Source organism: Pristis pectinata, chromosome 6 (assembly GCF_009764475.1).
Source record: "Pristis pectinata isolate sPriPec2 chromosome 6, sPriPec2.1.pri, whole genome shotgun sequence".
Lineage (NCBI taxonomy): Eukaryota > Metazoa > Chordata > Chondrichthyes > Rhinopristiformes > Pristidae > Pristis > Pristis pectinata.
Genome location: NC_067410.1, coordinates 93,292,570 through 93,306,914, shown reverse-complemented (window position 1 = coordinate 93,306,914; position 14,345 = coordinate 93,292,570). Strand labels below are relative to the sequence as shown.

At 40.3% G+C, this 14,345-nt stretch overlaps 1 protein-coding gene across 1 annotated transcript in view; it reads right to left on the bottom strand.

Moving 5' to 3' along the window:
• Nucleotides 1-14,345, bottom strand: part of LOC127571233 (mucin-4-like) — a 169,334-nt gene that overhangs the window by 98,677 nt on the left and 56,312 nt on the right. The window contains exons 22-27 of the mRNA XM_052017430.1: nt 13,513-13,629; nt 13,125-13,388; nt 10,035-10,181; nt 2,813-2,997; nt 2,406-2,586; nt 84-209 (exon numbers count right to left, since the gene is read on the bottom strand). Coding sequence (XP_051873390.1) covers nt 84-209; nt 2,406-2,586; nt 2,813-2,997; nt 10,035-10,181; nt 13,125-13,388; nt 13,513-13,629 — 1,020 coding nt within the window. The remainder of the gene's footprint in view (nt 1-83; nt 210-2,405; nt 2,587-2,812; nt 2,998-10,034; nt 10,182-13,124; nt 13,389-13,512; nt 13,630-14,345) is intronic.

Here is a 14,345-nt window from a genome sequence, read left to right as displayed (position 1 = left end):
GAGCATTTCAGTATGTTTTTTCTTTGTTCCTTTCCTCCATAAAATGTAATTTTTTCTTCAGGTAGTAAGAACTGGTAGCTTACCATCACACAGAGAACTGTTTGCTGCATTTATTGCATAACCTTCATTACAGCTGCAGTTGTAACTTCCAAACACATTTATGCAGATCTGCTCACAAGTGTCTGTATTTACCTGGCACTCATCAAGATCTACAATAGCAAGCAATAAGACATACATCAGTTGTATGGATCTTTGCTCCACAACAAAAGACAATCAGTTGTGAGACAACTTTTCCTTCATCCACTTATTCAGGCAATATTTCACAATTCTTCAAAACTTCTACAGCATCACAATATCATTTGCTACTTTTTTCCCCCTACAGAGATTTTGCTTGCAATATGATTCAATTTTGATTTTAAAAGGGTGTTTTAGAATTATAGTGCATTCTAAGTTTGCAATTTTCCTTCTGGAGTCATCTCTGCATGAAATGCAACTGCATGCAGTTGCAACAATAGGAATATAATGCACATTTGGATGCCATACATTTCAAAAGAAGCTTTCACAACACTTCAGGGCTGCTTCATCCTTACTTAAAAGAGATCCAATGGAGTCCAGTCCTGGGAACCACCTCAGGGTGGTCTTTTTTAAGTAATATACTTTCCTGTCATGATGGCACTTTTAAGGGTTCTTGCTAACTCACACTTAACATGACTACCATCCTACCAAATTATCTCTCCCTTACCCTCCTACCAATCTCCCCTAACTGATCCCTCTACCAATCGTACTGCCTCCCTGTCTTTCCTATTCACTCCATAATCACTCACCCTCCTGACCTCTACAGTTGACCCTCCAACTGCATCCCAACTATTTGACCAACCACTCTCCACTGATCACTAAATGAGCTTTCCCTCTTATCACTTCCCACTGAGCTCTCCTTTATGACCCTCCAATGATATGCTCCTCAGCTTTACAACCAATCTATCTCTCACAAATTTCTAGCTGAGCTCTGTCTCTTTCTCTGCTGAGCATCTGGCCAATCTCTCCCCCACAATAAACATCTGACTCCATTTCTCCCTGCCCAGCTCAACTCACCAATGTCTCCCCTCCAATCCTCCTAATCAACTCTCTCCTCCCAAACAATCTCTCTTCCTTCCCCCAAATCTACTTTTGACTGATCTCCCTTTCTCCCAATCTCCTCAACCAACATTGACCTTTCTTTTAATCTTTCAGCTTGATTTTCACCTTGACACTTCAGAAATGATTCGTCGGTCAGTATCAATATTTGTCTGCAATAGTGTTAAAGTTTACATTAAACCTACATTATTAAATTGTGTAATTTTAAAATTTGGTGAGGTGGCTTAATAAAATCTTAGGAGTGGGCAAAAGCCCTGGAACCTGCTCCAACAATCTGTTGACCTCAGTTTCTCTTACACTCAGTGACCAAGCAACCACAGGGAACTTTAGCAGAAAAATACACTGTAGCTGATGCTCCAGTATTCCAAGTTTTCCTGTAAGTGTTTAAAAGTTGACATCTGCTTAGATCAGCTGGATTTTGAATGGAAGATTGGAGCTAATGTGAATAGCCAAGCACCAGCTCAGATCTTTTTGATATCCTGCTATTAATAACCTAATAACTTGAAGAAGATCAAGTTTTGGCACCATTCTCTTTTTCCTGAATATCAACCAATTCTCCCTCCAAATGCATGCATTAATGCAATGTCACAAGATCTGTGTCGAACATCTTATTGAATACCTTTTAAATTTCTATATATGCCACATCAACCAGTTCCCTCTTCTCCATACTGGCAGTTACATTCTTACGAAATCCTATTTGATTTTTCAATTCCTTCATTCCTTTTGTAAAACTCATTCATTCCATGTATTCCGATTATGATTTTATAACTTATGAATATCTACTATTATGTCAATATTTTCCTGACAATTTTTAATTGTACTTTCAATAACAGAATATTCAGAACATTTCCATGATGAAATCCTTGTGTCAATGCACCTTTGTAACACTGATAAATTTTCAACAATGAATAGAGTTTTGTTTTTTAAAAAATTTTATTTACAGCATGGTAATAGGCCCTTCCTGCCCAACAAGTCCGTGCCGCCCATTTTAAACCCATATTAACCTACCCATACGTCTTTGGAATGCAGGAGGAAACCGGAGCACCCGGAGGAAACCCACGCAGACGTGGGAGAACGTACAAACTCCTTACAGACAGCGACAGGAATCGAACCTCAATCGCTGGCGCTGTAATAGCGTCGTGCTAACTGCTACGCTACCATGCCGCTCGCTATCTGTTTCTTGGTGAAGGATTATTATCTCAAATGCACCCATTTTGTTAGTTATTATTGCACGTTTATTATGAGAAGACAATAAGAGCCATCTTCATTACCATAGCATTTTTCTCCATCTCCTTCTAAATTGTCTGGACATGGACCACAAGTATAACCTTCCAGTGGTGCAGGATGGTCTTTGCAGGTATCATTTAAGAAACATTGATTGTCTTGACAAGCATCAAAATCTTCAGTGCAGTAATCACCAATATATGCAGGAGTACAATTACATGCTGCAACCTATATTATAAACAGAGATGTTTTTGATTTATAAATGATCTAGAGAGCTTTTATTTCCCGATTATTATATGATTTCCCCTGCCTGGCCCACAACCAACCATTGCCACAACAGAATTTCCTACACCAAAACAGAATAGAAAGATTGCCTGTGTTTTTGGAGCTTCCAATGACAGAATACGTTCTAACCAATAACTAAGTTATGAATTATGCCTTTGATTTAACTTACCACAAACTTGGTGTTATTTCTTTCCATGCTTATAACTGATCTGGAATAATCACAGGTTGAATTGATACTGCAGTTGCATAATGTCAGTGTCAATCCAAGCTCAGAAGTGGCCTTTGAGTCATTGGCTTGTATTATGGCAAACACTGGAGTGGAGCTTGTTGGATGCCAAGAAAAGTTCCCATTTTCTATAGGTATAAAAGAAGAATCCACGTGTTGTTTCTAAAATGCTGTATATTCATATTCTAATAGTTAAATGAAATTATAAAATGCCAATTCGCTAAAAGGCAAAAATAAACCATACAGTTTAACATACCAGAGAGATTAGCTGCAATTACCAAGCTTTTATTAGACTCCTTCAGCTAGTAGTATCACTGTTTGCGTCGAAGTCTCACTTGCTCTCCTGTTATCACAGATATTCCCTCATCTCAAAACCTGCCTTATTCTGCAACTTAGAACATGTTTGATTTCTTATTTAACCTAATTCTAATGGAAGGTCATGGATCTGGAAGGTTTACTCTCTTTCTCTCCATTAATTTCCGGTATTTTCTGTTTATAATCAAGTTTAACATTTTACCTTCGCACAAATGGAACGGTTCAATTTTGGACCAGTCATAACAAGAAAGAGCAGGAGAGATCTCCAGGTAACCTGGACAAGATTTACTGGACTGGGATGGCAACTGGAGGGTAAATCAGGGATTGCCAGTTCAAAAGAGGGGGAAACATTGGGAAAACAATAATTTGGAACAAGGCTGGGGGTGAGGAGGGGGAAGGTGAGAGAAACTAGCAGCTTTCAGGAAGGAAGGATGGACCAGACTGGTAGTTTCAATGTGGATGGATCACAGGGTTGAAGAGCAGCAAATCAAAGATATGGGAGATGTAGAACAACCTCCAAATGGTCATTATTGCATTTCATTTAGAAACAAATACTTCTCTAGAAATGTACTGCTGAAAAAAAAGACATTGTATAATGCAATTTCTAATTAATGGAATCTTCTGCCAATCTCTGCATACCTTAAACTTGTGTGAAATTCAACCTCTGTCTATATCATTACGATTTTTTTTCTCGGTTCTGTGTCCCTGAAAAGCAATACTGAGACAATCTTGCTTCTAGGCAGCAACAGGACAATAACAAGCAAAACAACAATGGAATTGCAAATCTTGCACCAGTTCTGCTAAAGTCCACCTTCCCCAAATGTTGGGGCAGATTGGAAAACAAATAATCACTGTTCCCACATGATACAATAAGAAACCCATTTACGGCATGGAAATTGAGGGCCTTGCTTGTATTCAGAGCTCTTTCAAATCGGCCAGTGAGTACTAAGTTTCTGTAGCAGCGTTCCCTTAAGAATTGATGGATGTTATTCATAAATATAGTTTTAAACATTTGTATTAGGATGACCATTATTTCGCTGAAACATCTTTCTGGTTAATGTATGGCCTCCCATTGGAGTTACCTTGCTCTTGTTTGTCTCTGCAAAGAAACCACTGGATTCATTGCAGGATGCTACTGGAGGTTGGAGGGTTAATTTTTGATATCTAATCTTGCTCTATAGAGTTACACAGCATGGAAACAGATCATTAGGTCCACCACTTTCAAGGTGACCAGTGGGCACTCATCTGTATCAATCCGATATTCCAGTACTTGGCCCGTAATCTTCAATGCAGAGGTGATTCAAGTGCTCAATTAGGTACCTCTTAAATGATGTTAGCGACTCTGCTTCCACAACTCTTTCTGGCAGTGCATTCAAGGTACTCACCACTCTCTGGGTAAAAAAGGCCCCCTCAGATCCCTCTAAATCTCCTACTGCTTACCCCAAATCTATGTCTGATTTTATTTATCTCTGATAAGGGGAAAAGATTCATGTAGTCTATTCTACCATAATTTTCTACCCCTCACAATTTTATATACCTCAATCATGGCCCCGCCTATCTTCCTCCATTCTAGGAAAAAAAGACTTAGCCTTTCTGGCTGCTTCTTATAACAAATACGCTCCATCCCAGGCAACATTCTGGTGAATCTCCTTTGCACCCTCTCCAGCGCTTTCATATCTTTCCTATTGTGTGGTGGCCAGAACTGCATGCAGTACCTCAACTAAGGTGCAATCAGCATTTTATAAAGTTGGAGCGTAACCTTCCTGGTCTTATATTCAATGCCCTAATTAAGGCCTGCATTCTTTAGGCCTTCTTAACCATGTTATCTACATGCACGGCCACCTTCAAGGATCTTTGGATTTGCACATCAAGGTCACTCTGTTCCCTGACAATTCATGGTGTATATCCCAGACTCATTAATGCTTGCATCTCACATTCATCAAGATTAAACTTGATCTGCCATTTTTCAGCCCATTTCACGATCACAACAATATCACCCTGTAGCCGAAGACAATCCTCCACATGGTCAACTTCAGCAACACATATTACAAACAGCAAGTGTCCCAGCACTGATCCCTGTGGAACACCACTAATCACAGGTATCCAATCACAGAAATTATCATCATCCTCTATCTTCTATTGCCATGCCAAATTTGAATCCAATTTGCCAACTTACCCTGGATCCCATAGGCCCTAACTTTTTGTATCAGTCTCCCATGTGGGACATTGTCAAGGCATTACTGAAATCCACACTACTGCACTGCCCTCGTCAATACACTTAGTTACCTCCTGAAAATATTCAATCGGCCTTTACAAAGCCATGCTGACTATCTCTGACTAGTTCCTGCCTTTCCAAGTAATCCTGTCCCTCAGAAAATATTTCCAGTAAATTCCCTATGATGACACTCGATGACATTCGACTCACAGGTCTGTATTGGCAGGCTTTTCCCCACTGCCCTTCTTGTAAAGGGGGACCACAATTGCTGTCCTCCAGTCATCTGGCACCTCATCCATGGCCAGGGAAGATGCAACAATCTCTGCCAGAGCCCAAGCAATCTCTTTCCTTGCTCCCCATTGCAACTTCAGATAAGTCTCACCCAGCCCTGGGGATTTGAACCTGCTAAGGCATTGAGTGCTTCCTCTTAGAGACCTGCATCAGAATTTCTCTATCTGCTTTGCAAAGTTTTCCAAATACAAAATCTGCTTCCTTTATGAATACAAAATGAAAAATATTCACTTAGAACCTCACATATACTTCTGGTTCCATACACAGATTGCCTCTATTGTCCCCAATGTGCCCTACACATAAAAAATGCCCATGGATTTAACTTAAACCTGTCTGCCAGTGATAGTTTGTGACCCCTATTTGCCTTCATAATTTCCTTTATAAGTGCCTCCCTACAATTTTTATACTCTTGATAGACCTCCCCCATCTTTATTTCTCTCTGCATGTTTTATGCTTCCTTTTTTTGCATCCTTTCCAGTTTAGTGACATTCTTCCTACGACAGGGTGACCAGAAGTGTACACGATATTCCAAATGTGGCCTTACCAATGTCTTGTACAGCTGTAAGATGACGACCCAACTCCTGGACTGAATATTCCGACCAGTGAAGGCAAGTGTGCCAAATGTCTTCTTCACCGCCCTGTCTACCTATGTCACCACTTTCTAGGAACTACACACCTGCACCCCTATGTCTCTCTTTTCTACAAGACTTGCCAGGGCCCTACCATTTGCTGTGCAAGTCCTGCCCTCCTTTAATTTACCAAAATGCAATACCTTGCACTTATCTGAATTAAAACTTCATCTGCCATTCCTTGGACCACTGGCCTAGTTGATCAAAATCCCATTGTAATCTTTGATAACCTGCATCACTGTCAGCTATATTTTAAGGTTATCTGCAAATGTTAATGTTACAAACTATGCTACCTACATTCTCATCCAAATCGTTACTATAAATGATGAACAGCAGTGAATTTAGCACCAAGCTCTGCGGCAAACCACTGGTCACATGCCTCCAGTCTGAATAACAACCCTCTACCATCACCCTCTGTCTCCTATCATCAAGCCAATTTTGTATCCAATTGGCTAGCTTGCCCTGGGTCCCATGTGATCTAACCTTCCAAACTATTCTACCATGCAGTACCTCTTCAAAGGTCTTGCTATAGTCCAAGTAGACATCTATCAATTTGCCCTCATCCATCTTCTTGGTGACCTCTTCAAAACAAAACTCAAGAAAATTCGAGACACAATTTCCCATCACAAAGCCATGCTGACCATCCATAATCAGTCCTTGCCTTTCTAAATGCTGGTAGATCCTGTCCCTCAGAATCCACTCCAATAACTTACCCACCACTGACATTAGGCTCACTGGTCTGTCATTCCCAAGCTTTTCCTTGCAGCCTTTCTTAAATATAGGCATAATTAGCCACCCTCCAGTGGCTACTGATGATACAAGTATTTCCACTAGGGGTCCCACAATTTCTTCACTAGCTTCCCACTATGTCCAAAGATACACTTGATCAGGTCCTGGGATTTAGCTACCTTTATGTGTTTTAAGACCTCCAGCACCTCTGCTTCAGAATTTTGAACTCTCTTCAAGACATTACTATTAACTTCTCCAAGTTCCCTGGCATCCACGTGTTTCCCCACAGTAAGCACAGATGAGAAATATTGGACCTCACCCACCTCGTTGACGACCTCGTTGATCTTTGAGGGACCTATTCTCTTCCTACTTACTCCTTTGCCCTCAATATACTTGTAGACTCTCTCTGGATTCTCCTTTACCTTATCTGCCAAAGCCATCTCATGTCCCCTTTTTGCCCTCCTGATTTCCCTCCCAAGTGTACTCCTGCACCCCTAATAGGGATTCACTTGATCCCAACTGCCTATACCAGACATATGTCTCATTCTTTTTCTTGACCAGAGTCTCTTGTCATCCAGGGTTCCCTACTCCTGCCAGTCTTGCCCTTCACTCTATAACAGGAACATGCTGGCCCTGAGCTCTCGCTGCCTCCCACTTGCTAGACATTCTTTTACCTACAAACCTATAACTGTATTTTTAATCACAACTCTCTGCTATTTGCCTATATACCTGTTCCACTATCTCCTGTTGACTATTAGGTGTTCTGCAATAGACCTCCAGCAAAGTGACAATACCCATTTTGTTCATAATCACTACCCACATGGCCTCATTTGAGGAGCTTTCTAAGATATCCTCCCTCAATTATGAAGTAATGCATTCCTTGACTAACAGTGCAATGCCACCTCCTCTTTTACATTCCCCTTCTGTCTTGTCTGAAAATTCTGTACATGGGGATACAGAGTTGCCAATCCTGCCAGTCTTCCTACATTGTCTCAGTGATGGCAACAATATCGTAATGCCATGTGTTAATTAAACCTTTGATTTCATCTACCTTACTAGTAGATTCCTTGCAACAAGATAGATGCGATTTAGCCTGACTTCCTGTCATGTGCATTTATGCTTCTGCTCTGCCTGCTGGACTTACTAACTTTTTCTCTTCTGGGTGAATGTACCTCAAATTTGACAATCTGTTCTGAGCCTCCTTCCCCCCTGCCAACTCAGTTTAAACTTTCCAAATAGCACCAGCAAACCTCCCCGCTAGGATGTTGGTCCCATTCCAATTTAGGTGCAACCCAACACACTTGTAGAGTTTCTATCTTTCCCAGAAATGATCCCAATGATCCAGGAAGCTAAAGCCTATCACCTTGCATCACCCCTTCAGCCACACATTCATCTGACCTGCCCCTTTATTCCAATACTCAACAGCTCATGGCACCCAAAGCAATCCACAAAATATAATCTTCGAGGTTCTTCTTTTTAAATGGCTACCTAGCTTCCTAAACTTCTTTTGTAGGATCTTATTCCTTCTCCTACTTATATCATCGGTACCAATATGTACCATGACTGCTGGCTTTCACCCTCCCTCTTCAGAATGTGCTGCAGCAATTCTGAGACATCCTTGACCATAGCACCAGGGAGGCAACATATCATCCTGGGGTCTCATTTACGAAACATCTATCTGCCCCTCTAATGATAGGGTCCCCTAACACCATTGCTCTCCCAGTCTTATTCCTCCCCTTCTGTGCTGCAAAGCCCTCCATGATGCCACAAACTGAGCTGTTGCTGCCGTATTCCACTTGGAGGCCATCCAACCCAACAGTGTCCACACAGTAGACCTGTTTTAGACAGGAATAACCATAGGGGACTCCTACACTACCTGCCTGCCCTTCCTGGTGACCACCCACTTCCTCTCCTTCTGTGCCATAATCTGAAAATTAAAATTAGGGCTTTCAGGACTGCGATCAGAAAGCAATTGTTCCTACCTCGCATAATACACAGCTGACATTCTGTCACAAAAGGACATAGATGTCCAGACAGTTGGAGTTTTCAAGACTCCATTTACTATACCTTTGCTTCCTTCTGTAATGTGATTCATAACATAAAGATAAAGTGACCTAATAGAAGAAGGTGGATAAGTACTTGACAATAATATTGTGCAAATAGTCAAGATTTGACCACCTCCATGCTTCCTCTTGTTTAAACTGTAAGTACTTTGATAGCCACTGTTAATACCCAACTACTCCCAGAAGGAGGAATCTGAATTCTGGGGAGAACAACATTTAAAAGAAAATTGATTGTTACCCATTCATTACCCTAAACGTTCATTCCTTACATCATCCACAAAAATGCAGTTACTTACCCAGGCTACTCCAACTGCACCTACTAAACCCACAGTGGAAACACCACCATCTACAGATTCCCCTCCAAGTTGCACACCATCCTATCTTGGCAATATATTACCAGACCATCATTGCCGAGTCTAATCCTGGAACTCCTTACTCGACAGCACTACGGGTGTATCTTCACCAAAAGGACTGCAATGGTTCAAGAATGTAGCCTATTGCCACCTTATGGGCAATTAGGGACAGACAATAAATACTGGTCTTGCCAGTGATACATCCTCCCAAAAATAAATGAATAACTTGACTAAAAATGGTAATTAATCAAACAAACTAGATCTGAATTCTGGTAAGAATAACAACATAACAATAATGGAAAACTCTCAGAATCCCCTCAGATTCTGGTGATTTTGTTTTTAACCTCAGCTTGAATAAATTCTGTAATAATACGTAAATGTGATCGAAATAATAGTATTCTTCCCTTCTTGTAGGTGCCCATCTTACTTGAGTATCCTCTTTGCCACTAACTGTGGATGTTCAAAAACCCATAGCCAAAATATCATTTCTCATGTAGACCGACTGTAAACCTAATAAGTGACTAGAGCTGTAAACAAATGTGGTACGAATCATGAGTAGCCAAACCTTACCTGTCATTGTGATTTCTGATGAATCAGTCAACACCGAAAAAGTCACATTGTCATCATTGGCATCAGTGGCAGAAAAAAGAACAAACACTAGTTCACCAAGACGAGTTTGAATAGATGAATCTCCAGTGATGTTTGGAGGGAAATTATCTGTGAGAATGACGTGAATGTTATTCTAGGCCTTCAGCCTTATGTTACCTTCAATGTGCAAACAAATTCACACAAAATTATTATGTATTTTGTTTCAGTCATAAGAAATTCAAATATATTAAAAGATGGGGACCTAGAAATACTTCAGTATTTTAAAACACACAATAGTTAGGTGACATGCAAAGGATCCAGACCAGATTCATGGGCAACTGTGAGGGAATAATTTTCTAACAGCCACAATGCGCAATAACCATAAGTATTGCAAATTCCGGACCTCAGGTGAGAACGCAAAGGGAAAGAGTATGTTGCTTTAATCACCATGGTGGGAGCTCTTAAGGCTGTGAGTCACAATGTGAACCACAGTTTGGAGCCACTAAGCACATGGAACAAAGTACAGGATTTGTGCATCTCCTGTAACTGATGAGACATTGTAAAGTCAGAGGTGGTCATCCCTCAAAAAAATATCAAAAACAGTGGGAGCATTCATGCAAGGCTTGTGTATAGTCATAGGCAATACACCACGGACTCAGACCCTTTGGCCCAACAAGTCCAGGCCGACTATGGTGTCCACCCAGCTAATCCCAATTTCCTGTGTTTGGCTCATATCCCTCCAAGCACCTATCCAAGTGCTCTTTAAGTTATACTATTGTACCTGCCTCAACCACTTCCTCTGGCAGCTCATTCCACATACTCACTACCCTCTGGGTGAAAATGTTCCCCGTCAGGTCCCTTTTAGATCTTTCCCTTCTTACCCTAAACCTATGTCCCCTAGCTTTGATCTCTCCTACCCTGGGAAAAAGACTGTTACTGTCCACCTTATTTATGCCTCTCATTATTTTAAACACTTCTATAAGATCATCCCTCATTCTTCTATTAGGAGATAGAAGGAATAAAGACCTAGGTTACAAGGAATAAAAACCTAGCCAGGCCATTTGCTCCCTTCACTCAGGCCTTTTAGCCCTGGCAACATCCTCGTATATCTTCTCTGCAATATTTCCAGTTTAACCACGTCTTTTCTGTAATAGAGCGACCAAAGATGTACACAGTACTCCAAGTACAGCCTCACCATCGACTTATACAACTGCATCATAATGTCCCAACATAATGCTCAGACTGATAATGGCCAGCAAGCTAAATGACTTTTTCACCACCTTGTATACCTGTGATGACGCTTTCAATGGGTTATGCACTTGCACTCCTAGGTCCCTCAGTTCCACTACACTTCCTAGTGCCCTACCATTCATAGTATAAGTCCTACGCTGGTTTGACTTTCCAAAATGTATCACCTCACACTTATCGGTATTGAAGTCCATTTGCCACTCCTCTGCCCACTTCCCTAACTGATTAAGATTTCCCTGTAATCTACAATAATCTTCTTCATTATTAATGATACCTCCTAATTTTGTGTCACCCGCAAACTTACTGATCAAGTCTTGTGCATTGGCATCCAAATCATTTATATAAATAATGAATAACAAGGGTCCCAACACCGAACCCTGCAGCACACCACTAGTCACCAGCCTCCATTCCAAGAAACAACCTTCAACCACCAGCCTCTGCTTTCCACCTCCAAGCTGAATTTGAATCTACTTAACTAGCTCTCCCTGGATTCCATGGAACCTAACCTTCCAGACCAGCCTACCACTTGGGACCTTGTCAAAGGCCTTGATAAAGTCCAAATAGACAACATCCACTGCCCTACCCTCATCTACCCTTTTGGCTACCTCTTCAAAAAACTCAAAGATTCATCAAGCATGACTTTCCATGCACAAAGCCATGCTGATTTCCTAATCAGACATTGTCTATCCAAATGTTGGTAGATCCTATCCCTCAGAATTCCCTCTTGAAACTTCCCCACCAAGATGTCAGGCTGACCAGCCTGTAGTTCCTTGGTTTGTCTTTGCCACCCTTCTTAAACAACAGAATGGCATTAGCCACCTTCCAGTCTCCTGGAACACCAGTGGATAACAATGAAGCAAATATCTCCGCAAGGGTCTCCGCAATTTCTTCTGTAGTCTCCCACAAAGTCCAAGGGGGTACTCGGTCAGGCCCTGGGGATTTATCCACCTTAATGCATCACAAGCAAATTTCCCAAAGGGTGGGTAAGGAAGGGACAGGATGGGCATTTTAATTTAGATTGGAGAAGCCATGAGCCCATAGCAAGACCATTCTCTCACATTCAAAGCACATGATGAGACTTAGGTGCGAGTGCAGCATTCAGTATCACACCATTGATGTCCATTACATACTGCTGCACTCCATGGCTTCCCAATCTAAAGCAGGTTTTCAGCTTGCAGACTGCAACATAATTTATCCGCTCACACAGCTGCCAATTGTTTTAAGTGATCTATTTCTTAGTAAAAAATAAAAAATGTTACTGTATGCAATAGAATTTCCAATCTGGGAACATTTAAACTGTTCTCCAAGTTCACAATAACATAGAGAAACATAAAATTACAATATCATTTTTTACTGAACCGATCATATCTCATTCTGTTACTTCACTTACATGTATTGGATTAAAATTTGTTGTCATGATAACAGGTTAATAGTATTTTCCATTATTTATGCATTAAAATACAGTAACTTCAAGAAAGGGGCTAAAGAATAGTTAAAATGAACATCCGGAGGTTGCTCTCTCGATGTGTCATCCAAGTTTTATCCTTGCAAAAACTTCAGTAATGAAAACATCAAATAGCATGGTTTCTGTATTTGTGTGTGAATACAAAATAATCTCACCACAAAAAGTAAAATTTTGAAATTAATGACATGATGCCCACAATTTCAGCAATTTACCACACAAGAAGTCTGAACTTGCAAAGGTAAGTTTAACAAGTCCAATTTGCTATTAGATAGTCAACAGAAAAATCTGGACTAATAATCCATCACCAGTTATGACACTGTGAATAACATTAGCATAGCAAACGTGCATACAATACATACTCATTGTGCTATTCTGTGCTGCAAATGATGTCACACTTTGTAACGTTGCTGTTCCAAAGGAAAAATCATCTGTACTCAAAACATCAAAAATGCAGTCATCATTTCCCTGGCAAGTTTCATTAGCTTTGTCAATTTTCTTTTTGTCTGTGGTTTGCAAAAGCTCATCATAAAACTTAGGTACAAAACTGTTGTTGTTGTAAGTGTACCAAGTCTCCCCTGGGGTTGTGTTGTATGTAAATACACTGTCATTCACTGTTGTTTTCCCTAGAAAACACATGCACAGATAAAGGTAATCAGACTTGTTTTAATTATCACATAATTAAATATTAGGCAAGTCATTTCATTAACCAGCAGCAATATTTTGAAATACATGAAAACTGTGGCTTACATGTGAGACCAAAGTTAAAGAAAATCTGACTGTCACTGGGCAAATTAGTTCCATCAAATTCAAGGTGACGACCATCGGCAGCTTTAAAGTCATCCATCTTATCATCATTCCAGACTCCTAGACACAAGAATGGGAAAGGATGTAGTAGAGTGTACAAAGCTACTATTTATTCCTGCAGCTTACTCTGGTTCTAAACTTTTAGAATCATTACTGTGAACCACCATGCAAATTGAGTAGAAATAAATAAACAGGAAAATTTACAGCAAAAGAACCTTGAGATTTATCTTTTTTTTCCACAATCAATGCATCTCAGCTAAAATTCGTCCAAACTCTTAGCTCAGTGACAAAATAAACAGCTTGCATGTATGTAACACCTTTCATGAACTCATTCCAAGGTATTTTATAGCCAGTTTACTTGTCATTTTCATTATCAAGTACTTATCATTTACTTGTAACTACTGTTCTAATGTGAGCAATGTGACAGTTTGCAATGTCCTGTAACCATAAATGTGATCAGTCAGACAATTTCATTTTGTGATATTGAAGTGGATATCACCACAATCTCCCCCACACTGAAATTCCATCTCTAAAGTTTTGCATCTCCACCTCCATTTCTTCCTTTAAGACACTTCACAAAACTTGTGAACAAATTTTGATCAGACAGCAATTTAGTCTGCATAGCAATTTGGTGCAGAGGGCAAGAGGTGCTGCTTTGTGCCTTCAATGCTTCTGATGGTTCATGTTAACTCCAGGATTTATTGCAAGTTTTATCTTTATAATACAGCAGACTAAAAATAATGCTGACAATAACTTTTTTATTTAATTAAAAAACA